The sequence below is a fragment of the Lynx rufus genome, unplaced genomic scaffold (assembly GCF_022079265.1).
Source record: "Lynx rufus isolate CCGP_SWC_20201006 ecotype Redwood Valley unplaced genomic scaffold, mLynRuf1.p SCAF_37, whole genome shotgun sequence".
NCBI classification, from domain to species: Eukaryota; Metazoa; Chordata; class Mammalia; order Carnivora; family Felidae; genus Lynx; species Lynx rufus.
In genome coordinates, this window is record NW_025814853.1 from 2,620,392 (window position 1) to 2,643,862 (window position 23,471).

The 23,471-nt window shown below is 64.1% G+C and overlaps 4 protein-coding genes across 11 annotated transcripts; 2 read left to right on the top strand and 2 right to left on the bottom strand.

Annotated features, from left to right (window-relative positions):
* Nucleotides 1-2,685: 2,685 nt before the first annotated feature.
* On the bottom strand, nt 2,686-6,503 carry ALYREF (Aly/REF export factor). The gene is made up of 6 exons (XM_047094074.1): nt 6,223-6,503; nt 5,642-5,773; nt 4,059-4,206; nt 3,385-3,448; nt 3,124-3,301; nt 2,686-3,037 (listed from the first exon to the last, which is right to left on the bottom strand). The coding sequence occupies exons 1-6, from the start codon at nt 6,457-6,459 to the stop codon at nt 3,023-3,025; spliced, it is 774 nt and encodes a 257-aa protein (XP_046950030.1). The 5' UTR covers nt 6,460-6,503; the 3' UTR covers nt 2,686-3,022.
* Nucleotides 6,504-6,640: 137 nt separating this feature from the next.
* ANAPC11 (anaphase promoting complex subunit 11) lies at nt 6,641-12,489 on the top strand. 3 transcript variants are annotated; one of them, XM_047094060.1, is made up of 4 exons: nt 6,641-6,748; nt 7,634-7,753; nt 11,147-11,352; nt 12,234-12,489. In XM_047094060.1, the coding sequence occupies exons 2-4, from the start codon at nt 7,645-7,647 to the stop codon at nt 12,468-12,470; spliced, it is 552 nt and encodes a 183-aa protein (XP_046950016.1). In that variant the 5' UTR covers nt 6,641-6,748; nt 7,634-7,644; the 3' UTR covers nt 12,471-12,489. The 3 variants fall into 3 exon arrangements, with proteins under 3 accessions (XP_046950016.1, XP_046950015.1, XP_046950017.1); XM_047094059.1 differs by lacking the exon at nt 6,641-6,748 and adding an exon at nt 6,851-7,290; XM_047094061.1 differs by lacking the exons at nt 6,641-6,748; nt 11,147-11,352 and adding an exon at nt 6,863-7,317.
* Nucleotides 12,490-14,889: 2,400 nt separating this feature from the next.
* NPB (neuropeptide B) lies at nt 14,890-15,370 on the top strand. The gene is made up of 2 exons (XM_047093967.1): nt 14,890-15,132; nt 15,242-15,370. Exons 1-2 carry the CDS (start codon nt 14,890-14,892, stop codon nt 15,368-15,370), a joined length of 372 nt encoding a protein of 123 aa, XP_046949923.1.
* A 1,082-nt stretch (nt 15,371-16,452) lies between these two features.
* PCYT2 (phosphate cytidylyltransferase 2, ethanolamine) lies at nt 16,453-23,221 on the bottom strand. Of its 6 annotated transcripts, none has more exons than XM_047094065.1 (13): nt 23,091-23,221; nt 21,276-21,364; nt 20,585-20,746; nt 20,312-20,378; nt 19,699-19,783; nt 19,465-19,509; nt 18,687-18,825; nt 18,414-18,496; nt 18,104-18,181; nt 17,835-17,900; nt 17,623-17,688; nt 17,274-17,362; nt 16,453-17,188 (listed from the first exon to the last, which is right to left on the bottom strand). In XM_047094065.1, exons 1-13 carry the CDS (start codon nt 23,177-23,179, stop codon nt 17,077-17,079), a joined length of 1,170 nt encoding a protein of 389 aa, XP_046950021.1. In that variant the 5' UTR covers nt 23,180-23,221; the 3' UTR covers nt 16,453-17,076. The 6 variants fall into 6 exon arrangements, with proteins under 6 accessions (XP_046950021.1, XP_046950022.1, XP_046950020.1 ...); XM_047094066.1 differs by lacking the exon at nt 23,091-23,221 and adding an exon at nt 22,810-22,898; XM_047094064.1 differs by lacking the exon at nt 23,091-23,221 and having other exon boundaries at nt 20,318-20,378; nt 21,276-22,603.
* Between the last annotated feature and the right edge of the window lie 250 nt (nt 23,222-23,471).

Below are 23,471 nucleotides of genomic sequence, written 5' to 3' on the forward strand. Positions count from 1 at the left end.
GAGTAAGTGTGCTGTGTTTTCTTTAAACTCTGAAATAAAGCGATCACTTCACTGGGTTCTTGGGACGATGGGTGACACGCGCAGGGGACGCCCAGTAACGTGTGGGTCACGGGCCCTCAACAGACGCGTGGTGCACATTCCGCAGCCAGTGGCCCACGCGGGGCCTCGCTCACGCACCAGCTCCTATCGCGGTTATCGGGCCGCATTCCAGTCTCCCGGGTGGGTTTCCTGCATCGGACCGTCAGCTCCCCAAAGGCAAGAGCAAACCTGTCCTCTTCCTCAGGAGCACAGACACACAGCGGGTCCCAGGGTGCCACAGGGGTGTGCGAAGCGCGACGCTCGCTCAAGGAGTCCGCCGCCCCGGCCTCTTCGGGCTTTCCTACAGTCCGCAGGGACAGGTTGTTGCTTCCTTCTTATTCCAGATTCCTCAGGAACCACAGGGATCTTTGCTCAACCACCCGAAAGCCAAGCATACGGGTTGACTGCCTCTTCCCCACACGAGCCACCGGGTAAGGGTCAGGCCCCAGGCCCAGGGCCTGCAATCCGTGCGGGTTCACTGCCTCTCCTCCCTGGTGCCGGCTTCTGGCCAAGCGAATCACCTACGCGCTTCTGGACCCACCACTGAGCTTCCGTGCAGACTGAGGGCCAGGAAGAGGGCTACCCGGCGTCGGGTCTGGGCTAAGGGGGTGGCCTGATCCATCTGGTCGGCTGTTGACAGGCGCTGGCCAATCGCAGTTCGGCGTCTGGGCGCAGTGCAGGAGGGACATGCAAGACCGCTAAGTGTCACTTTGGCTTTGTCTCCTTCGATTGGTACTTTGGGGGACGAAGGGTGCTGGCCAGTGCAGGGACGCCTGGCACTGTCCCTTAGGTGGCCAGATGCCTGGTTTGCCTCGGACCACGGATGCTGTCCTGCAAACACAACAGCCCCCCGCCCCCCGATTTTCCTCTCAAGAGCTTCCCGGCAGACACAGTGACAGGGTCCCCCAGCCCTTGAAATGAAATGTCCCCAGGGAAAGCGTCGGAGGCTTCTTCCGGCTCAGGAGTCTGGCCAGCAGCCCCCCACCGGACTCACCTGCAACGTCTCGGGTCTCCTTATTTAGTCCTCCTCCCCCTCAGTGGCCTCCCCAGCCCGTGACGTCACCCCCTCTTGCATCTCCTGTCACCTCCAGCCCTTCCTGGGCCACGCCACCGGCCGCGGCCTTGCTAGGGTCCATGTGCCAACAGCCGCCAAATTGACGACGTCCAACTCCAAGCACCCATGGGGTCCCAACTCCAGGCCCGACCGCGTCCGGGGTCTCTGCTCACCTCCCGGATCCAACACGGAGCGGACCCTTCCCCTGCTTTTCTCCCGGGCCTTTCTCTGCACCACGGCACCCTCGGCCACTGTTCTGATGCCTCTGGGCCGCCACCCCGCCCTCCCCGTCCCAGTGGCCGTCAGTTCCATACTTGTGGCCTCTGGCCTGGGCCTCCCCCCACCTCCACCAGGTGTTCTGTTCGGGTGGCCCACCACCTTAGCCTGGCACCACCTCCCAGGGACACTGTCCCACTGCACCTGGACGCTCCGACCTCCATCACGTCCGGGCCTCCCAGACACAACACCAGGGCCGGGCACGGGCCGGTCCTCTCCCCTGCTACGCTGGGCTTCCCCAGGGCTGAGCCGGCCAGGTGAGTCACTCTTCTGCCCAGTCCCCAGTATGACACAGGCCGTTCCGATGGCGGCCACTGGCTGCGGAGCAAGAGCTAGAACCGACAGCGAAAGGGCCGCTCCTGTACACGCTCCTTTCTCAGGACTCTGGAGCACTGTCCCGAGCGTGGAGGTCGACCTGAGCCACGGGCTGTGCTCTGGCCAGTCTTCCTGTTGCAACCGCGCCCTCCTCCCTGTCCCCACTGTGAGGCTCGGAGACAGCTCTAGGGCTGTGCTCCCCACGGCTCATCCGGGTCTCTTCTCCACGGCCGCACCTCGTCCTCCCTGCCCACAGCACCTGGGTCCGTGCCCGCAGGCCGCAGAGCCGGGGCCCTCGGGTCGCACCGGCTTTGGGGTAGAACCGGGTCATCCACAGGCGCCAGAGAGGAAGGTGGAAAATCCTGAAGACTCCAGACAGGTCTCCGTGCCCTGCCTCCCACTGGGACCCGGGCCTCTTCTGAGCCGCAAGGTATAGGGAGTAGAGGCCAGTGACGTCACCGGCTTGCTCTGTTCTGTCCCAGAGGGGGGTCCAAATGGGGCACCTGTTCTTCCAGTCCCTCCGGTTCTCTGCACGTCAAACTGGACTCTGCCACAGCTCCCCAAGCTATCTCACCAGGCACATCCCGGTCCTCTTACGAGAACGCTTTCTGGCTCGTCCCTTAACATAAAGGACAGAGAAAGCCACGAAGGGATCATGCTGCAGTCGCTGCTGAACCCAGGCTTCTGAGAACCAGAGCACCAGAAGGAAGGGAACGGCCCAGCCGGGGCACGTGAAGTCTGGCAACAGCGTGGGGCCCGCGGTCCGCCCCTGACGTCCGGTGCAGGTGGCAGAGGCGGCTGCTCCCAGGTCCTCCCGCCCAGCACCCGCCTGGAGCACGGACTCTGGCGGCCGTGCCAGGGCTCCAGGTGTCCGTGGGACTGCTCCCCACACACTCTCATCCGGTCGCGACACCAAAGCTCCAGCCCGAGCAAGGAGTCCGACAGCGGGACAAATCAAATGGTTCCAGTTCTACACACGTTTCTATTTTATTATGGCAAAGGTGAAAACGCCACCTTCTCCACAACAGCAACCGGTAAAATTTATCCCAAAAATAACTCGGTACAAAACAGGTCTGTTTCAGAATTTAAAAAAAAAAAAGAAAAAAAAAAAGAAAAAAAAAAAGAAAAAAAAGAAAAAAAGAACAAAAAACCTTTACATGAGTTTTTAAATCCTATTTTAAAACATAAAAGAAACAAATCCGTCATTCGCTGCACAGCCCGGGTCCTCCACCCCCCTCCCGCCAGGGAGCACGGAGGGGACGTCCGGGTCCTGCTCCGCTCGAGGATCTGCCGGTCTGTTTAACTGGTGTCCATCTGAAACACACAAAAACTTCTCACTCCAACGAGCCCCCCCACCCCCAGGCAGTCTGTGGCCCCGCCCCCCGGGCCCCGGGCCTTACTCTGGCGTTATAAGCGTCCAGCTGGGCGTCCAACTCCTCGGCGGAGAGCTGCTGCTTCGAACTCCTGCCGGTGCCTCTGCCCCTGCCCCGGCTTCCTCCGCGAGCGCCTCTCCGGGTGCCGCCACCGCCCCCGAAGCCCCCGGAACCGCGGTTTCTGGTCATCCCGCCTCTGTTTACGCTGGCAAGGAAAACGGACCTCACTCACGTGACCTGCACAGGCCCGCGGGACGAGCGGCCACGTGCCACAGGCCCCCAACTCACCTCTGTGCGGGTCTCCGCTGTGTGTCAATCTGTGACGTGACGAGCTGAATGTTCATGGGGCGGCCTGTGGCAAAGCACACAAGAGGGCGCGCTCCAGTTAGAGGGCTCTGAGGTGCACCCGCGGGGGCACCGCACCCCGGTCTCCATGCAAGCGCTGGAAAGGGGCCGTGTGTCTCAAGTGCTGCCCGCAAGGGGAGCGGCCGAGTGACACCGGTAGGAGGGCGAGGCGGTGCCGATGTCAAGCCCGCCAGGACCTCCTCGCTCCTTCCGAGTCCAGGTCAGGTGGGTGTCTGCTCAGGTGTCCGGGGTGCTCGTGGGTGGAAAGGTGTGGGTGACCTGACGGAAGAAGGACCGGTACCTTTGTCTTTACGACTACAGCCCCGCACTCAGAGGTGTACTATGGCGGCTCTGAGAAGGCTTCACAGAAGTGAATCTTCCGGAAGGAGCTGAAGGAGGGGAGGGATGTAGCTTGCTGGATGGGGGTTCACAAGAGGTTGGTCCGGATGTGTGGGGCAGCATGAGAGGTGGCAGAATGGAAGAGAGAGACAAAGGGGCGAATGCAAAGTGTCCTCAGCCACGGGGGTAAGCCACATTCCTGCACGGACAGCTGCCAGCCCCAGACTCCACAAGTAGATGCGGCCCCTCTACCATTCTGGGTCCAACCTCGGACGCACCATCCAGGGGGACGCCGTTGTACTGCTTCATCGCTTTCAGGGCATCTGCCTTCCGTTCAAAGTGCACGTCGGCTGTTCCTAAACTGCGCCCTGAGCGGTCGTAGTGTACGGCCGCCTTCTTCAGAGTTCCGAACTCAGCGAAGAGCTCCTGGGGGCCGGAAAGTGCGGCTGTTAGCAAAGCGGCTCCCCTTCCTGGGGGGCCCAGGGTCGTCCCTGGGAGTGTGAACTTCTGGGGGGCGGGGGGGGGGGGTCTTTCCCTGGGAGGCAGACACGTATGGGGGCAGGGCAGTGCAAACTGGGGGGGGGAAGGGAGGGGCGGACGGGACAGCAACTTCCGGGAGCAGCTGGGCCTGAGGGCTCCTGCCAGCGTGGGGACCTGACACCGGTACCAGGAGGCAGGTAAAGGACCGCAAAGCCCACCAGTGAAGGGCACGAGATTAAGTCGCTATCTTCTTCAACAGAGGAAAATTTCCAACACACCCAAGGACTGTACCAAGAAACAGCAAAGGCCAAGATCACAGAGCAAGGGACGCTATCCATCATGTGGACCAGCTCACAGGGCCCGTTGATGCGGGAGCCCTGACCCAGCCCCTCCCCCAGGGCAGATTTCTGGCTCACCTTTCCCTCTCCTCCTACTCAAGCCTGCCGCAAAGGCTGAAGTCAAGCGCTGCCATGGAAACTGCCCTGACCTCAGGCAGGCTGGGAGTTGGAGAGGGAACCCAGAGTGTGGGGCTACTCCGGCCGCAGGCACACAGCGGGAAGTGGAGTTCACCAAAAGCGGTTTCCAGTGGATGCCAGAAACCACCTTAAAAAAAGTGTTGAGACACCGTGAGTGCTCACCGGCCTTGCTCTGTCCTCCCATGGTAGTCAAACAAACAGCGGGGCTCTGGGAAACTGAACCCAGGAAGGCCCAGCACCCTGACCCAGCCATCTCTGGGACCGATCCTCAAGGTAGCTTTACTTAACCAGAAAATAAGTTTATGCGCCTTTGGAATTCAATCAAAAAGAAAAAAAGGGAAAAGAAAGCAAACGAAAGAAAACACAGCTTCACACAAGGATGGGTTTGAAATCATGTCACTAGAAAGACGGGGGGGAAGCCGGAGGCAAGTTCCGCGAGACACGGAGCTTGCAGCTCGAGGCAAACGGAGCAGGAAAGCTGCCCGGCACCATCCTGTGTCTGTTTTGTCTACCTGTTTCCGTGAAAAAAAGGTCTTCTCCTCCCAACAAATAGCTAAAACAAATACAAAAGAAACCAAAGAAACATCCCGGCTGAGTCAGTAACGCGAGACACACGGGAGAGCCGCCTCTCCGGCCTGGCTGGGAGCTCTGGCAGGAGATCCTCACTGACAGAACGTCTTAGAAGGGCGGCAGCTCCTCGCGCCGGGCTGGGGGCCTGGCTTCCAACACACTGGCCTACTTGCGGGGCTGGCGACTAGCGTGACCTCTGCTCTGCGTCCCCGCAGCTCCTCACGGGGGCCGGGGAGGGCTCACTGGTCTACGGTGCAGGAGATTCAAGACCACGTCCCGAACGGGACCGAGTCCGTGAGGGGTCAACTGCGCGCCAAGAAGCTCCCGTGCCTTACCTGAATATCAGCGTCCGATACTCCAAAATCCAGATTTGACACCAGCAGTTTCCCACCCGTCTCGACGCCTGCGCCGCCCCCGAAACCGCTGTCGAAAAGGTCGTGTTGCCACTTGTCAGGAAGTTGTTTCGGCTGAAGGGGAAAGAAAACACAAGAACGGACCCGGACCCGTGAGCGGCTCTCCAGGACTCTCCTTCGCCCTCACAGTCCGGGCACGACACTCGGGGCCCGGAGGGAAACGCACACGGACCCGCGCGGCCCTGCCCTTCCCGCCCACGCCGCGTCAGGCCGCAGCCGAGCCCCCGGGAGCCCCGGGCCCCGCAGCTCCTCGGTTCCCTCCAACTAACTTCCCGCCGCCGGCGCGGCCGCGCCCAACGCCCCCTCGGCCCCGCCGCCACGAGGTCCGGCGCCCGGCCGAGACAAAGGCCGGGAGGGTCTCCGCCTCCCGGGCCCGGCCGGCGCGCGGCCTCCCGGCCCGGCCGGCGCCCGCGCCCACCGGCCCGGCGCGGCCTGCGGCCCTCCCCGCCGCGCGCCGCCCCGCCGGCCCGCTCCCCACCGAGGCCCGCCGCCTCCGCACTCACCCTGCTGTAGGGCGCCGGCCGGTTCCTGCCGCCGCCGCCCGCCGCGCCTCGAGCGATGGCCGGCCGGTTCCGGATGGGCCCGCCGCCTCGGTTCACTCGCGCGGCGGCCTGCGCCCCGCCGCCGCGGCCGCCCTGGGAGCCGGCCCTGCCGCGGCCCCGGCCTCCGCCGCGGCCGCCTCGCTGGCTCCGGTTCAGCTTAATGATGTCGTCCAGAGACATGTCCATTTTGTCGGCCATGGCGGGCGCGGAATCGGCCTTGGCTCGAGCCCGCGCGTCAGCACGCCGGGGCGTCACTTCCGGGGCCGCGCGGTGTCTTCCGGTGCCGAGTCCTCGGAGAGGCCGGGGATTGGCTGCGGGCGGGCTGTGGGCGGGCTGCGGGGGCGGGGCGGCGCGTGCGCGCCGAGGCGCGACTTCGGCGGGCGCAGCTGTGAGGTGCCGGGCAGTGGCCGCGGTCGTTTTTATACCTTCCCGCGCGGGCGCTGCCAACGGAAGGCGGGCGGGGCAGCGCGCGGTTAGGCCGGCGGAGGTGCGACAGCGCGGGGCGGAGCGCGGCCGTTGGGGCGGGCCTGGCGCGCCGCCCCTCCCCCGCCCCTCCCCCGCCCCTCCCCACTCCGAGCCTTGAACCCGCACCTTTCACCCCGCCCACACCCTCTCCCCGCGCTCCCGCCTCTTCCGCGCGCCCTCTCCCCGCCCCCGCGCTCCTGCCCCGCACCCCTTCGCCGCGCCTCACACCTTCCACCTGCTCCTGCCGCTTCCCTGCGCCCCGTCTCCGCGCTCTCAACCCGCGTTCCTCCTTTTCTGCGCCCTCACCCTTTTCCCGCGCGTTCCCCTCTCCCCGCGCCCCACCGTCTCCCACGTCCGCCTCTGCGTCCTTCTCCGCGCCCCACCTTCTCACCGAGCCTGAGCCCCGGGTCCCGGCCCGCCTCCCCCTACCCAGCAACCGGGTCCCCTTTTGGTGGCGGTGGTGGCGGCGGCGGCGGGGGAGGAGGCGGCACGCAGCTTGCCTAGCTGGCGACCGGGACCGCGGGCTGAGTGGTTGTTCCTTGGCATGACCTCCTCGTTAGCCGGGTCTGGGTCTTCATTTGTTAACCCCAAGTTAGTCTTATGCCTTTGAAAAGCACTGTATGGCACGTTTTTGGAAATATTGTTGAACGCCCATGCACCCTTTGGTGGACGCAGGGTAGACTGCGGATGCTCTGAAAATGTAGGGAGCCTAGCTCTTGGGGCGCTTGGTCCTCCCAAGGAGGTCCCGGTCCTGCCCCCGCCACCTTGTAGGCAGATCTGTGCTCACTCACCCCTTTGGATTTCTCAGCCTGGGCATCGGTTCCGGACCCTCTTGATCCCTGGGGGCCTAGATGCTGTAGCTGAGCGGGCTGAATGTAGCCAGCCGATCTCTCTCCTCTGCTCGCAGGCTCCACCGTCATGAAGGTGAAGATCAAGTGCTGGAATGGCGTGGCCACTTGGCTCTGGGTGGCCAACGACGAGAACTGTGGCATCTGTCGGATGGCCTTTAATGGCTGCTGCCCGGACTGTGAGTGTCCCCTGTGTTCCCTCCCTCTTGAGCTTTGCCTGCTGGCCTGGTCTTGGCGTCTCCCCGGAAATAACCCGCACAAAGTGCCTGGGTTTTGGGGCCCCTGTCCTCAAGAAGAAAAGTTGGCAGAAGAAAGCCAAGTGGTTTGGTCACATGTTTGTATAGAGACCCCATCAAAAGTTTTGTAAGAAAAAGGGTTGTAGCCTTTTATTGTGATCAAACTCAGCTATGAAATACGTGGGGCGGGGCGCCTGGGTGGCGCAGTCGGTTAAGCGTCCGACATCAGCCAGGTCACGATCTCGCGGTCCGTGAGTTCGAGCCCCGCGTCAGGCTCTGGGCTGATGGCTCAGAGCCTGGAGCCTGTTTCCGATTCTGTGTCTCCCTCTCTCTCTGCCCCTCCCCCGTTCATGCTGTGTCTCTCTCTGTCCCAAAAATAAATATAAACGTTGAAAAAAAAAAATAAAAAAAAAAAGAAATACGTGGGGCAAGGGGGCGCCTGGGTGGCTCGGTCAGTTAAGAGTCTGACTCTTGATTTGGGCTCAGGTCGTGACCTCACGGTTCATGGATTGGAGTCCCAAGTTGGGCTCCGAATTCTCAGCTTGGAGCCTGCTTGGGATTCTCGATCTCTCTCTCTCTCTCTCTGCCCCTCACCTGCTCATGTATTCTCTTTCTCAAAATAAGTAAACTTTAAAAATACTTATTTTTGAGAGGGAGAGAGCATGTGCATGCGTGCACATGTGCACGAGCAAGCAGGGGAGGGGCAGGGAGAGAGGGGGCAGAGGATTCCCAGCAGGCTCCGCACTGACAGCAGAGAGCCCGAGAGCCCGACGAGGGCCGACTCAGAGGTCCAACTCATGAACCAGGAGATCACAACCTGAGCTGAAGTCGGACGCTTAACCGACTGAGCCACCCAGGTCCCCTACTTAAATAATGTTTAAGGGGCGCCTGGGTGGCTCAGTCGGTTAAGCGTCCGACTTCAGCTCAGGTCACGATCTCGCGGTCCATGAATTCGAGCCCCGTGTCGGGCTCTGGGCTGATGGCTCAGAGCCTGGAGCCTGCTTCCGATTCTGTGTCTCCCTCTCTCTGACCCTCCCCTGTTCATGCTCTGTCTCTCCCTGTCTCAAAAATAAATAAAAAACGTTAAAAAAAAATAATGTTTAAAAAAACAAAAATACACGGGGTACAAAGATGTGTTAAAAGTCTTTAAAGATTCTCAAGCGAACAAAAAGTGGAATATTATAAGGATACCCCTTCCCCGCATCCAGGATGCATCCGGGATGTAGGATAACAATGCCTGAGGAAAGTTTCCATGTTTGCCTCAGGGTTTTCAAGTGTGTTATGGTAACAGATAAATAGGATGTTTCACTGGACTCCTGCAGAGTCTCTAGCTGTGACTTGGGTTTTTTACCGGCAGTGCTGTCGCGTCAGACGTGGGGATAAGTCCTTAGCGTTACCCCTGTGCTTAGTCCTTGCTCAGATTTTTCCTGCTGTCTGTCGTCGACTCTGTCCTTGATGGTGTGAGCAGGATCGGTGAGTGCTTGCTTGCTTTGCTCTGCCTTGGCTGTTGAATCTGCAACAAGCCCCTGTTCCCCCCTTCTCTTAACCTTTCCGAGGCAGCTGACCCTTTAGCAAAGTCGTGTTTTTCACACCGTGTCCACTGCCAGGTTTTATCAGATTTCTTCCTTGTGGTGTTTTTTTTATTGATTTTTTTTAATGTTTATTTATTTTTGAGAGAGAGAGAGACAGAGTGTAAGCAGGGGAGGGGCAGAGAGAGAGGGACACACAGAATGGGAAGCGGGCTCCAGGCTCTGAGCTGTCAGCACAGAGCCCGACGGGGGACTCGAACTCACAAACCGCAAGATGACCACCTGAGCTGAAGTCAGACACCTACCCACCTGAGCCACCCAGGTGCCCTTATTTCAATCATTCTTAAAGGGCTACGGGAGCCTGGAAGGGCATGCGTTTGCAGCTTCCTCCTAAGCAACAGACTGTTACCTTCTGAAAAGAAAAGTCTGGAACATTGCCCTCGACTGGGTGTGGCAGAGTGAGCCTGTGTCTGACAGGTGGCACTCCCACACAGCCCACAGAGGGCAGGTTCCCCTGGGCCTGTAGCCGGGCATCTCTGCGTTTAAGGGGGTGCTCCGGTTTAGTGGATCTGTTGCTGCAGAGAGTAGGGGATTTAAAGTTTATTTATTTTGAGAGAGAGAGCGAGAGCGCACACGAGCAAGGGAGGGGCAGACAGGGACAGAATCCTAAGCGGGCAGCGCAGAGCCTGACGTGGGGGGTAGAACCCACAAATCCTGAGACCGTGACCCAAGCAGCCCAAATGACTGAGCCCCCCAGGCGCCCCAGAGTGGGGGATCTAGAGTCTGGTGTTCAGACTCGAGGTTAAGTGTGAGAGCCGGTTGTAACGTGCAGAGTGTTTGACAAGCCTATGGTGCTCTTTGTACAGATTAAGTGAGGCGGGGTTTCTCTTGCTAAAATTGAGCTCTCGTGGAGAACCCAGGGTGACTGAGGCTGTCTTAAGATCTGCTCCCTGTCCCTGAGGGCTTTGGGAGTAAAGGTCTCCTTGCGGGGGCTTTTCATTACAAAGGACACCAGCCAGCCCTTGGGTGAGTCACCGACCTTGTGCTCAGGTGCCCGTCAGGGCCTGAAGCAGGCTGCCTGCCTGTGGGGACAGGACGGAGTTCTGGAAGCGGCCCCTGCGCTCGCCCTGCCTCGCGTGGACGGCGTGGCCCGTTCCCCCCCCCCCCCCCCCCGAGAGCTAGCTCCTGCCCCCTGTCTTGGATCCTCTTTTCCAAAGCGACTCTAATTTCATAGGGGTGATTCCAAGCTGACCTCTGCTGGGCTTGGGAAGGCCTTGGGGTGGGGGTGGGGTGGGATGTAGTCTCCATCAGGTGTCATACCACATGGGCTCCTGGCACAGGGTCCTGCTCACCCCCCAGCACCCGTCCCTCCCGTGCCTGGGGGGGCAGAGTGAGTTCAATAATTCCATACTTGCTAAGGGTATGATTTTCTGGTTTTGTCATAAAAATTTCAGAAAGGGAATGATGTTTTGTTAGAAAAAGGAGTTTTTGCCCCAAACAGGTGAAAAAGGCATAGCGGTGGCTCTTTTCTGACTTGGTGGGGTGCACGCGCCACTGTGGGGCGGGCGGGGGCTGCGCAGGGACAGGGGAGCTGATGCTGACAGTAGACCTGGAAGGTTCCTGGCCTGGCACCCACGCCAGCTGCCTGGCTGGGCTACTGCTCCGCAAGTGGCCGCCGCCCTGATACACCCTGTGCCCTGGCCTCCTGTCCGCCAGGGGGGGTGACGGGCAGGCCACAGAGCACCGCCGGGCCCCCAGCCCCAGGTCAGCGGGAACAGAGCCTGGTGGGAGCGCTGTGATTTTGCAGGGTCGAGCACCTCTGTTTGGTGGCGAGAGGAAGGGCCGTGGTCACAGGAGTCCAAAGGCAGGGTCTGTGCTCAGCCCCCAGACTTGCGTTTAAGATACGCGTGGAAACAGCTGTTGCCACGACAGGATGTCTTGTGTGTCCTGGCCCCAGTGTGTCCATCTGGTCCCCTGCGTTTGTGCACCAGTGACATGTGGACACAGCATTCGGTACGCGTAGAGGACCCCCAGGGCAGTGAGGTGGGGGGACGGCCACCCCAGGAGGGGTGGGGATAAGAGGCCACAGCTCTCAAGGCCTGGGGGGGACCTCGACCCGGGCCTGCGGAGGTCGTCCTCCTCTGTTGGCACCAGCTGTGTGATGGGATTTTCTTGATTCTGGGAAATCAGAGGGACCCGTTTTTGTCCTGATTTGGGGCAGTGTGGACGTCCTCTCAGTGAAGGTAGGTGGAGGTGGCTTGTCCCGGCAAAAGCCAGCGGCTCGCGCCTGGCCTTGGAGGCGGGGCCCTTTCGGACCAGAAATGAAAAAGGGGTGGGTGGCAGCACTGTGCTCACTCCCAGGTGCCGACAGGCAGGGCGGTAAACGCCACAGGGTCCCCCCCACCCCCTCTTCCTGCACTGGGTCACTGCCGCCTGGGAGAGGAACCTCTGTCCCAGTCCCAAGGCCCCAGCTCTTCTCTTGATCGGGAGAAACAGCTCACTCTTCAGATGGGTGGCTCTGGGGGCTGGGGGCTGGGGGCTGGGGGGACGGGTAACCTAGACACGTTCCTGCTGTGATCTCCTGTGGCAGGTTACGTGGCAGAACTGTGGTGCGTCTGTAGATGGTCTGCCGGCTAGGCCAGAGCGCTCCCCGGAACTGAGCCCCCGCAGGGGAGGGGAGGGTGGTTCCCGTGGGGGTCACTGCTGACCTCTGTTGGGGGACACACCGCAGAGGCGCGTTAACGCTCCTGGTTTCGGGCTTTCCTGAAACCCAGCGTGTGACAGGCTCGGGACACAGACCCCCCCCCCTCCCCTGGGGCTGCCACGGTTGCCTGACATCCCTAGCCGCCCCCCCGCCCCATGTGACGTGCACGGTCCTCTTGTCCCTTCCACAGGCAAGGTGCCGGGCGACGACTGTCCCCTGGTGTGGGGCCAGTGCTCCCACTGCTTCCACATGCACTGCATCCTCAAGTGGCTCAACGCACAGCAGGTGCAGCAGCACTGCCCCATGTGCCGCCAGGAGTGGAAGTTCAAGGAGTGACGCGGCCCCTCTGGGCCGTGACAGGGTTGACGCGAGGACTGGAGCTGCGTTTGTTTTTCATCACGCGTTGACGCTTTTATCCAATAAATAAAACTCATTGAATTGCCTGAGCCTTGCTGGAGGCCTCCTGTTTGCTCGGCGCTGCTGCAGCCCCGCTGGGCATGCCTTGATAGGAAAACTCATGAATAAACATCTGGTTGATGCCACCCAGGCCCTGAGTCACCACCCCGGGAGGAGGAGGAGGAGAAGGAGTGCCGGACCAGCCAGAAGAGCCTGGGGCAAGAGGGACTGGGGTCTTGAAAGGCCTGGTGGTGCAAAGGCCCTGGGGTGCGCGTTGTGTGCCAGCAGGGGGGACGAAAGAACGGTGGAGTGGAGGCCTGTGGCCTGTCATCTGGCCCCTCACCCGCTCGAAGCTGCCAGCCACCCCACGGACTAGTCTGTGGGCCTCTGACTGCACAGCTGCCCGCGGTCCCTCCTGAAACGCTGTACCTGAGTAGGTGCTGGTGATCCAGTTGGAGGCCAGCTCGTCGGGGCTGTGACCCATCCAGTGTAGGTCATGTCAAGGGCATCTGTGTCCCTGGGTGTCTGAGATCCTCTATTTGAGGAAGGACAGCCTTTGGGAAGCTCCTTTGGACACCTCTGTTAATCCACAGCTGCTGGGGAGGGAGGTGGGGGGCCCTGGGGACTGTGTCCCAGCCCTGGGAGTCTTGACCGCTTCTGGACAGAGCCTGCTGTAGGCTGCATGTCTCTGGGAGCTGCAGGGAGTCACTTGGCACTGGCTCCTTCCAGTCTGTTCTCAGTGGACCCTCCCCACCCCCCACTGGGGTCCCTGCCCTGTGCCTCGTGGGTGTCTATCTGCCTAATGGGTGGCTAGTCGCTGAGCACTTGTGACACTACTTGTCCTCAGCTCCCAGGACAGAAGACTGGTGGTTCACACAGGGGGGCTGGCCTCCTGGTCACCTGTGTGACACCCTACTTCCCATCTGGATGTTGTACCCAGAGGAAAAGAAGAGGCCCTGGGGACCACCACCCTTACCCAAGCTGAAGGTCACATGCTTCTTGTCCAGAAACCTAGCTGCCAGGACCTCCATGCTGATATCTGTCCTGGGGAGGACACGTGACCGGGATGTTCAGGGACTGAGTGGGAGGGATGCCTGGGCTCAGCCTCTTGGGTGCACCCCACAGCCCCTGCAAACAAAGTTACATCTGGCCGCTGGGGTCCGGGCAGGGGGCTTCGTGTCTACAAAGCGTCTGGATTCGTATCCGGGGAGTCAGGAGGAGGGGTGGTCTGCGGCACCGCGGAGGGCCCTCCTGGGCAGTCTCCTGACCTCGCCCTGGCTTGCCCCCAGCCCACCTCCCCTGCCTGGGGAATTTTCTCCCGTGACAGGAAGTGCACACGAGGCACGGGGACGTGTCTGTACGCTGGAGCGCCGGGCCCTGAGTGCAGCCTCCCAGGTTTCCCAACCTCGCCGCCTCCGAGGGCTTGCCAACTTGCCCAAGGTCACAGCCCCTCCTCCAGGCTGTTCCCACTGACCTGCCACTTGGGACTTTTCTGCAGTGGGCTCCAGCCTGGTCCTCCCCCAGGCCCGCTGGGCCTCAGGCTGAACACATAGCTGCCCACCAGGCCCTGCTCACATCCAGCCACGTGTCTCTGCTCAGGACTCCCTAACTTCGGGCTGCTCTCCCTCCTCCGGGAAGCACCCGCTCATCCCACCTGCCTTTGCAAACTCTCTCCCTCCAGTGAGCCGCTCTGCTTGCCCTCCGGCGGCGGCGGCGGCGGGGCGGCTGTTTTCCCATCTGTCTGTGGCTTGAGGCAGGGACTGGGTCTGATTCATCTCCTGTTGAACACTGGGGTTCACCGAGAGGCCTGAGGCTCCCGAGGCCACCCACGGCTGGGGCAGAGCTGGGTGGGAAGGGCCTGCGGATTCTGGTCAGCTCTCCCTGGGTCTGGTTTTCCCGAGGTCAGGCCTGGCCTTGCCACCCACCTCTTCCTAAAGGACCTCAGTAGTAGCAGCCGTGTTAGTAGAACCTTCCCCCGTGGGTGTGGGGCACCCAGGCCCACCCAGGCTTTGATCCCCTCAGGGAGCCCTGGCCCTGGGATCAGTGCCTCTTTAGGGCAGGATAAAGTGTCCCTAGGGCACGGTGGCTCTCTCCCCAGCCTCGAGCACTGAGGACCTCCAAGGGGTAGAACTCTTAGGGCCGCGCGCCCTCCGGCTGGTTGGAGGTTCAGTGCAGTCCCGCTTGCCCCTGCCCCGGCCGGCCGAGGCTCTACCCAGGCAGGACCGTGGGCACAGGGAGCGGGCAGGGGTGGGGGAGGATGGGGCCCCGATCCCCGGCAGGCGCGGAGGCGCTGCCCAGCACCGCTGCTCGCTCCGCGAGGCGGGGCCCGCCAGGTGCTCCGCGCCCGCCCCCGCGCCCCGCCGGCCACAGATATAAGGCGGCCGCGGCTGGAGCTCCGAGCCCCGCCGCCCGCCGCCGCCCGCCGCCGCCCGCCGCCGCCCCGCGTCCCCATGGCCCGGTCCGCGCCGCTGGTGGCCGCCGCCCTGGCGCTGTGCCTGCTGCTGGCGCCGCCCGGCCTCGCGTGGTACAAGCAGGCGGCGGGGCCCAGCTACTACTCGGTGGGCCGCGCCGCGGGACTGCTGTCCGGCTTCCGCAGGTCCCCGTACGCGCGCCGCTCCGCGCCCCCCGTGGGCGCGGGACCCCGGGGCCGGGCCGGCGCCTTCGCGGAGCCGCGACCCAGCCTGCGGAGCCTCGTGAGTGTGGCCGCCGGAGGGGGCGCGGGCGGCGGGGGGCGTGGGGGTCGGGGGCGGGGCGCGGGCGGCGGGGGCGTCGGTCGCTCCCTCAGCCTCTTCCCGCCCCCAGACCGTGTGTGTCAAGGACGTGGCCCCGAATCTGCAGAGCTGCCAGAGGCTCCCCGACGGCCGGGCCACCTTCCAGTGCCGGGCGGACGTGTTCCTGTCGCTCCGCGCTGCTGACTGTCGCAGCGCCTAAGCCCGGACCACCGCGGAGACCTGGACCTCATCTGGCCCTGGCCGGTGCCCCCAGTGCCCCCTCCGTGCCCGCAGTAAACGGCTAAATGAATAAATGAGAAGCGCAGCCGACTCTGAGTGGGGGTAGAGGGGCGGGCGGGTGGGCTTGTGTAGCCGCCGCGCGACCTGCAGACCTGGCCTGTCTCCAGACGCTCCCGGCCCCCACCCGGCTCTGGGCCACCAGGCTGTCGTGAGATAGCCCGCACAGAGGCACCATCCCCAAATCCACACCGCCCTCCTGGGGGCACTGGAAGCCTAGCCCCACGCCCCGCTCCAGCTCCCACTCCCGCCCCCGGAGGTGGTCTCCGCGTCCTGCCTCTCCAGCCCCTTCACCTCCCTGCGTTTGTCCACACAGCTCCCGGGTTCCCCTGGGAGGTGCTGCCTGAGTCGTCTAAGCCAGTTCCAGTGTCCTGGTCAGAGAATTCCTGTGTGACCGCCCTATCCCAGGGGGGACGGGGGGGGGGGGGGACCCTCCTGCCTCAGGGATGCCCACTCTGGCTCTGCCTTGCGTCCTGGCTTTCTCAAGGACAAAGCTGTCCCTTGCTGGAGGGGCGGCTCCTGGGTGGTTCCCCAAACACTTCAAAGTACTGAGCACAGGGCAGTGGGTCCTTGGGTTGAAGGAACGAGCAAACAGGCCAGGCAGCAGGGGGGAGGCCGCCAGCGGCGCAGCATCTCGGGGCTGGTCTGGGCTGCTCAGAGGCCCCCGCACCAGAGCTGCGCGCGGCCCAGGCGGCCCCTCCTGAGGCCTGGGAGCCCTGCGTTCACCTCTCCTCTGACCCACAGCGAAGCACGTGGTCCCCACCCTCGAGGAGGGTGCGGCCGGGTCTGCAGCGGCCTCCCCCACACTTGCCGGGAGTCCCGGTGGATTCCTGTCCCCCCGCCCCAGGGAAGCTGATCTGGACCTCCCTTCACAGGATTCAGCCTGAAGCATCTTGGGGTCCTAGACCGGGGAGGGGGGGAGGTTCCTCGCTGCCACATTGCCTGCTGCACCCTCAGTACGTGGATGGTGGGGCGGGGGAGCGGGGCCAAGAGCCCAACACAGAGTACCTCCCACCAGGTTTATTGGGTTGTGCGCCAGCCAGTCAGGTACAAAATCAAGAACGGTCTGTGGGGGAGCAGCGAGGCCGGCCAGGGAAGTGGGGGGCACAGTCCCCAACAGCCAGGCCCAGCGCACCAGGGACGTGCCACGGGTCAACAGGTATCCACGCAGGAGACGGCATGGTCTGCACCCTGAGACGGAAAGGGGGTGCCCCCCTTGGCTCTCTGCTCCCCCGAAGCTGGCTTCAATGATCCCAAGGGCGGAACGGGCACCGCCTCGAGCTGGGCAGCAGGGCCGTCCCGGGTCTGCGGAGCTTCGGGGGCAGGGAGAGCTGAGCTGGGCCTCCACCGGCACACAGGGCAGCGCCCCTCCAGCCGCAGGTGCCCTCTGCTCACCCTGTTCGCTGGGCCGCCCCACCGTGCTGCAGGCCCTCTCTGTGCGGCTCAGCGGGAAGGGCACCTGGCCGGAGGGGTGGGAGGCAGCGTCCTCCACTCTGGCCCTTCCGAGACGGGGCCAGTCAGAGGGAACACTGGAGGCTTTGTTAAAACCGCGGGAGCCAAGCCCTCAAGGCGCAGGGAGCAGAGCAGGGGGAGGGCCGGCACCCGGGCGCTCCGGTGACCTTCCTCTGGTCAGAAGTCACAGTCACTCTCCCTCTCGGGATGCACCTCCTGCCGACGCCTGGCCTCCAGGAAAGCCAACTCCTTGGCCTCCTTCTTCTGGTTCCGGGCCTCGTACTCTAGCCTGGGGGCCAGGCCAGGGTGAGCCGCGTGCCCGGGCCTGGGCCTCATGGCTCTCTGCGCCCCCCCCCCCCGGGCCCCCCCCTCACCTGTTCTTGATGATGCGCTGGACGATGAGGTCCGTGGTAAGGTCGTTCCCGCTGTCGATCTGACAGAAGATGCCCCTTCTCTTGGGCTCCTGGGGGCCAGCGAGGAGGGGAGAAGATGAGGACCCTTCTCTGGAACCTGAGGACACTGCCCAGCTGCCCGGGCCCAGGGGGCCCTCAGGAAGACCAGAACGGGTGCCGTCAGTCCTGCCTGTTAGCAACCTGCCTCGTCCTAGCGGGGTGCCACTGGACTGGCAGTCCTCACCCGGCATGGGTCCCAGGCGTCGTGAGGCCCTGGGGACGCTAGGTGGCTGAGAAACCTCCCGCCCGGTGCAGGCCCAGCACAACCCACCTGGTAAGGGTCTGAGCCGTCCTTGTCGGGCACGATCTCCGTCTTCCCGTGACACACCAGGTCCACCTGGGGAGGGAGCAGGGATCAGGGAGCACGCCCCCCACCCCCACCCCCATCCCCCCCCCGCTGGCACTCAGGGCCCTCCTAGGGAGAGGCTGCAGCCGTGTTCTCAGCCTGGCCTCTCCTGCGACCTGGCCCGCCAGCAGCCTCACCTTAAAGTGGTCCAGGAGCTCCGCTGTGACCGAATACGGGGCCCCGATCACCACTTCCGACACGTACTACGCAGACACGGAGCACAGGTGGTTAGCTAGGAGCCTGCCCGGCCAGAGGGTGCCGGGAGAGGGCTCTCGCCGCTAAGGAAGCAGGGCCTGGGGCGGCAGCATGGTGGGGCTGGCCGGCCGGAAGCCCAAGCCTCCTGGAGGCCCTGGGACCGCGAGCCTGGGAAGGAGACACCACCCAGGCCACCCGCCTCGGCACGTACCCGGCAGGCCAGCACGCTGAGGGTCCGCTCGTGCAGGTTCATGATGGGGTAGTTCTTCCCCTTGTAGTGGTTGACCTCCTAGGGCCAGAGCGAGGTCGGGTGAGCAGGCAACCCAGGGCGGGTGAGGGCTGTGATCCCCCAACGGTCCCTTGTGGGTGGGGCCGCCCCGGTCCCCAGAAGAGGCCCCGGTTTGTGTCCTCCGCCTCCACCAGCATCCAAGGCCTCACCTCCTGTGGGCCCCCCGACCCAACCTCCACCCCAGGAACCCCCGCGGGCCCCCACACCCTATCCGCTGTCCAGGGAGTGAGACCTGGTCAAAGTGCAGGCCGGCGATGACGTAGGGCCTCTCTGCCAGGCCGTGCACCTTCTCCAGGAAGTCCACGTGGCCGATGTCCGTGCCGCAGTTAAGGAGCAGGTAACAGAACCGGGGGCCCCGGCCGGCTCCCTCACACTCCACCCCAGTCTGGGGGCCCGTGGAGTCAGTGAGGCCCCTCTGGGTCCCGTGGCCCGGTGGTACAGACGTGGCTATGCAAAGAAAAGGCCCAGGACGGGGGCGACCCTCCCACTAGGTCCCAGAGGATACGGAACAGGTCAAAGGCGCCAGCCACGTAGATGACCGTCTCCCCTGGCTGGGGTTCTTTCCCAGAAGCAAACTGGATGATCTTCTGGGACGTCTGCAGGAACTGTGACACCCCCGTCCAGGGGTTCCGTCCCCCCGGGCACTGTAAGCCGAGAGGGGTCTGGTCGGTGACACGCCTCGCAGGCACGTCCTTCACCTGTCCCCACCCCCGAGCCCCTCCTCTGAGTCTGGGGCTGCCCACACCTGCCTGCCCGGCTGTTCTGGGAGCAGGCGGCAGGGACCGTGGACCAGAACCCGAGCCCCAGCCGCAGCCTGCCAGCTCGCTCGACCGTCTGTGTGCCGGACGGTGGGGGCCCGGCGGGCCATGCCCAGTCCATTCCAGGGCCAGGCTGGGTAAGGTCCCTGTGCCCAGCAGGACACGGCTCCACCCCATGGCCACGGCAGGCACTGCGGCCAACACCGCCGCGGCCTGACAACTGGCCCGCCGGTGGACGCGGCCCCTGTGGGGATCCAGCACCCTGAGGCCACCTTCTGGTCACCTGGGAGGAGCCTTCGGAGGAAAGCGTCTCCTTCCTTCCCGGGTGTCAGGAGAGGGGGTTACAAAGGGAGAGAGGACCGGGCCGTCCAGTTAGAGGCCACCAGACAGGGGCCGCTGTGACCGGCCAGTTTGCCAGGCCCGTTGGTCAGTGCCCAGCCAGGGCGCAGAAGGCAGGGGGCTGGGTGAGGGGCCTGGCCGGCCTTTCCCCAGGGGCGGCCCGGCGGGGGGGACGTCAGTGCTCACCCTGCCAAAGCTGTCTGCGTATTCCCGGTACTCGGAGGACATCTCCTGAACGGAAGGATGCGGGATGTTGAGCGGCCTCGCCCTCCAGACACGACCAACCCCAGGACCCCCGAGACTCACTGTCCTGGAGCCCACACAGGGGTCAGGACACGGCAGGCTGGGTGCTCCCTCGCTCCCAGCGGTGTCCTCAGCCCGGGACGTCGAGGATGCCACCCAGGTCCCCCACAGACTCACCTCACAGCTGTGATGCGCCTTGGTCACCAGCAACATACGGCCGACGAGGTCTGTGGTGGACACGCCCTGGGTGCGCCTGCACTCTCTGGGGACAGAGGTGGGGTCAGGGCTCGCGTCCTGGACACGGTCGAGAGGCCCCACCTCCGGCTCACCCCAGCCCCCCGCCGTGCCGCGTGCAGACCAGAGAGCGGGAAGGCCGCTGTGCTTTTATCAACTGAAGGAAATGACAGAATAGAGGAAAAACGTTGCTAAACCCCAAGCGTGAGGCGCTGGGTGGGCAGGCCAGCCTCGGGGAGGCGGCAGCTCCGGCCCCCGCCGCACCCCGGACTCTCAGGTCTCGCCCTGCGGCGCGTTCTCTGCCAAGGGCGTGCCGGGCCGCGCCGGCCTTCTGGGTTAGTCACCGGCGACAGAACCCGCTCCCCGGTCACGGCCCCGTGCGCCTACGGTAGCCGCCGCGTTGGGGCGCCGCAGGCCTACGACACGCCAGCCCCCCACGCTGCGGCCCTGCCCGCTAGACGCGGGCCACGGCCAATTTCCTCGCGGGCAGCCAGAGCCCGGGGGGAAGCTTCGAAACCCCACTCCTCGAGAAGGCGGGACCCTTGCTGCGGCTCACCTGTACCTCCCAGCCTGCTTCACTTCCTCGTAGGTGTCCCTGCCGTCTACGGTCAGTGTGATGTCATCTAAGGGGCAACACACGCGCGGGAACGAGGATCCTCAACCCAGAGCCACGCAGACTTTTGGGACCCCCAACCCTCCTCCCAGGCCCGCCTGGCACGCAGGGACTCGCCAGTGGGGAAGGAGCCAGGGCTTTCCCAGATCCCCCGAGGGCTCGGTGCTGCTGCCCCAAGTGTGCGGAGGTCCCAGAGCCCCAGCCCCGCCCGCTCACCGCCGTGGACGCAGAAGTCGCAGCTGTACTTGTCCAGCGTCTCCAGCGTGGTGACGTAGGGAGCGGCTGGCACCACCTCGTCCACCCACTTGATGGCCCGTACCATCTTGTATCTCTCCTCCTGAGTGAACACCGGGGGCCCCTTGTGCTTGGAAATCTCCTCTAGAGCCGGAGAAAGGACAAGGATGAGACCCGTGAGCTCTGGGGGGGCTGGGCCACAGGAGCCCCCGCCCGGCACCGAGCAGTCTCTGACCACGCGTGAGCTCCGTCGCGGGCAGCTGTCTCTGTCACTGCGCCCTCGGCCCACAGGGCAGGAACACACCCGAGCGGACACCGCTCTGTCCTCTACGGGCCAGCGCAGGTGATCACGATGTGTTTGCTGGACAACTACACGGTCCCTTCATCGGGTTCCAGGTAGTCAAGCGCTCCCTTTGACAAGTGGGTGCTCAGTCCTCGAAGGCCCTGGGAAGCAGGTCGATGCGGATGTGTGTGTGCAGTGGGCGGCAGAGCCGGAGGCTTGGTCCGTTGGCTGCACTGCTCAATGTGAGACGCACAGCGGGAAAGCCCTGGGGGCGCTAAGCCTGGGTCTGGAGTCGGGGTGAGCTGTGATCTTCAGAAAGACGGCCTTGGGTCTGGTCTCACCCCTTGCAGGGCCCTGCAGAGTTAGTGAAAGGCGGCGGCCCCAGCTTACCATCGGTGTGCACACCCACGATGAGGTAGTCGCCCATGGCCCGTGCCTGGCGCAGCTGGTTAGAGTGGCCGTAATGCACCATGTCGTAGCTGTGAAAAGGACAGGGTGCTGAGTCCCTGTGCTGAGGACACGCAGTGAGCAGCTGGAAGCGGAGGTGTGGGGGGTGCAGCCTCTGACAAGCCGCCACTGGGAGCTGCTCCCGGGGTCTGGGCTGAGCCAGGGCTTTCAGGGGGAGGCGGGTACCCGGCTCTCCACACCACCGCACCCTGGGCCACATTCGGCAAGCATGACAGGGGCCGGGCTGTGCCCAGGGACGAGGCCCGCTGGTCCCCAGGGCCGGCGAGCACACGGCACATACTGTGCGCCCCACACCTGCCACGGAGCTCTGCCCTTTGCTCTCAGCCCCTCCGCTATCCAAACGCCAACTGTGGCAGGCAGTCCCTTTAAGCTTTAAACTGACAGTAACTTAGGAGTGGGCTGGACTCTGTTCCACTCTGAGGCAGGTGGACAGTCTTGGGGCCAACACAAAACAAAGTCCAAAAGTGAGCAAAGGCAACTGCTAGCTTCGGAAATCCTGCTTGTTCCCCCCTGGCCTCCGGAAACTCAGCGAGCCTCTGCTCTCTGGGGCCAACCACCACCTCCCTGGCCTCTGGTTGTAGAGCTCTTATCCTTTGATCTAGGCCTGGTTAAGAGTAACTTCTCAGCTGAAGACTCACGGGCTCCCCGCGTGGGCCGAGGGGAACCCGCATGTTTCTCTGGGGGCCCCAAGTTAGCCCCACAGGAGTTTTATTTCCTTCTAGCTTCATGTTGTCTCCTGAGTAGGTGACACTGCCCCCGCTTCTCCAGGTGACCCTCTTCCACTCCATGCCACCTGCTACTCCCGCCACAGTGCACCAGTCCCGGCACAGAAGCCTGTGGGGTCACATGGCTCCGGCCCTGGGGTGAGGGAAGAAAAGTCCAAATCCAGAGGCACGACTGGTCCTTAAGCTCACTGCACGGGCTGGGCCAGGGGTGCAGGGTGTGTCCTAGCTACTGTGGCCCGTGTGGCCATGGGTGGCCTGCTGGGGTAGGGGCCGGGCCCGGCCAGGGCCAAGGTCAGAGTCCACCAACAGAAGCCACGCTCCCTCTGCCCCGGATGACTGTGGTGCAGCTGCAAAGTCACGGCAGCCCCTCTTGCTCTCCTTGGAAGCTGTAAGCTAGCAGGGATGGGGACTGCCCTCTCTCGGATTCCATTAAGTAAAGGTGGGAGAAAGCACCCTAGGTGGCAAGCCCTCAATAGAGGTCAGTCTTCCTCTTATCTGTTGACAGCCCCAAACTTATCTTGAAACAAGTCCAGCTGTCTGGCTGGCCAGAAGAGAGAAGGGAGGGGGCACTGTAACCCTCCTGGGATGGCCCCGGGGACCTGGGGGCCTCACTGGGGGTCTCGGACACCAGCAAGTCCTGCCCTGATCCCTGCCCAGACAACCCAGGGGAATCTCTCCGATCTAGCGATAGGCGAGCTGGGCAGCACACGGCTCCTTCCGAGGGGGCGCACCTCACAACACCAACGTGATTCCTGTCGCGGGGACCGGACACCCTCGCCCCGCGCTGCCACCGGCCAAGATTCGGGCGGGCGGCTTAGCGGCGGGAGCGGCAGCGCCGGGGGGCTGTGGCCCACAGCCGTCCGCGGCGGGGCGGGCGCGGGTCGGCCCCGACTCGCTGCCCGCCCCTCGCGATCCACGGCCGCCCCGGACACCGGGCGCAGGCCGGGCCACAGGCACGTCTCCGGGCGGCGGCCCCAGCCCAGCCGCCCCCGCCCCGGCCGCCCGCGCTCACCAGCCGTCGCACCACACTCGCACGGCGCGCCTGCCCCCCGGCCCCGGCGGCTCGGCGCCCCGGGTCGCCCCGTGCCCGTTCCGGATCATGGCCCCGCAGCGGCGGCGCGGCCCGGCCGGTTCCCCGACTCCCAGCGGCCGCCGCCCGCCAGCCCCGCCCCACCCGGCGCACGCGGCGTCACGCGGGTCTCACCCGCCGCGCGCGGCCAATGGCGAGCACCGTCCCGCCCCCCGGCGCCCCGCCCACCGCCCACAGCGCGCGGCCAATGGCGTGAGCTACGGGGCCGCCCCGGAACCGAGCCCCGCCCCTCGGCGCGTGGCCAATGGCGTGAGCCGCCACCGCCGAGCCCTGCCCCCGCCCCGCCCGGCGGCCTCCAGAAAG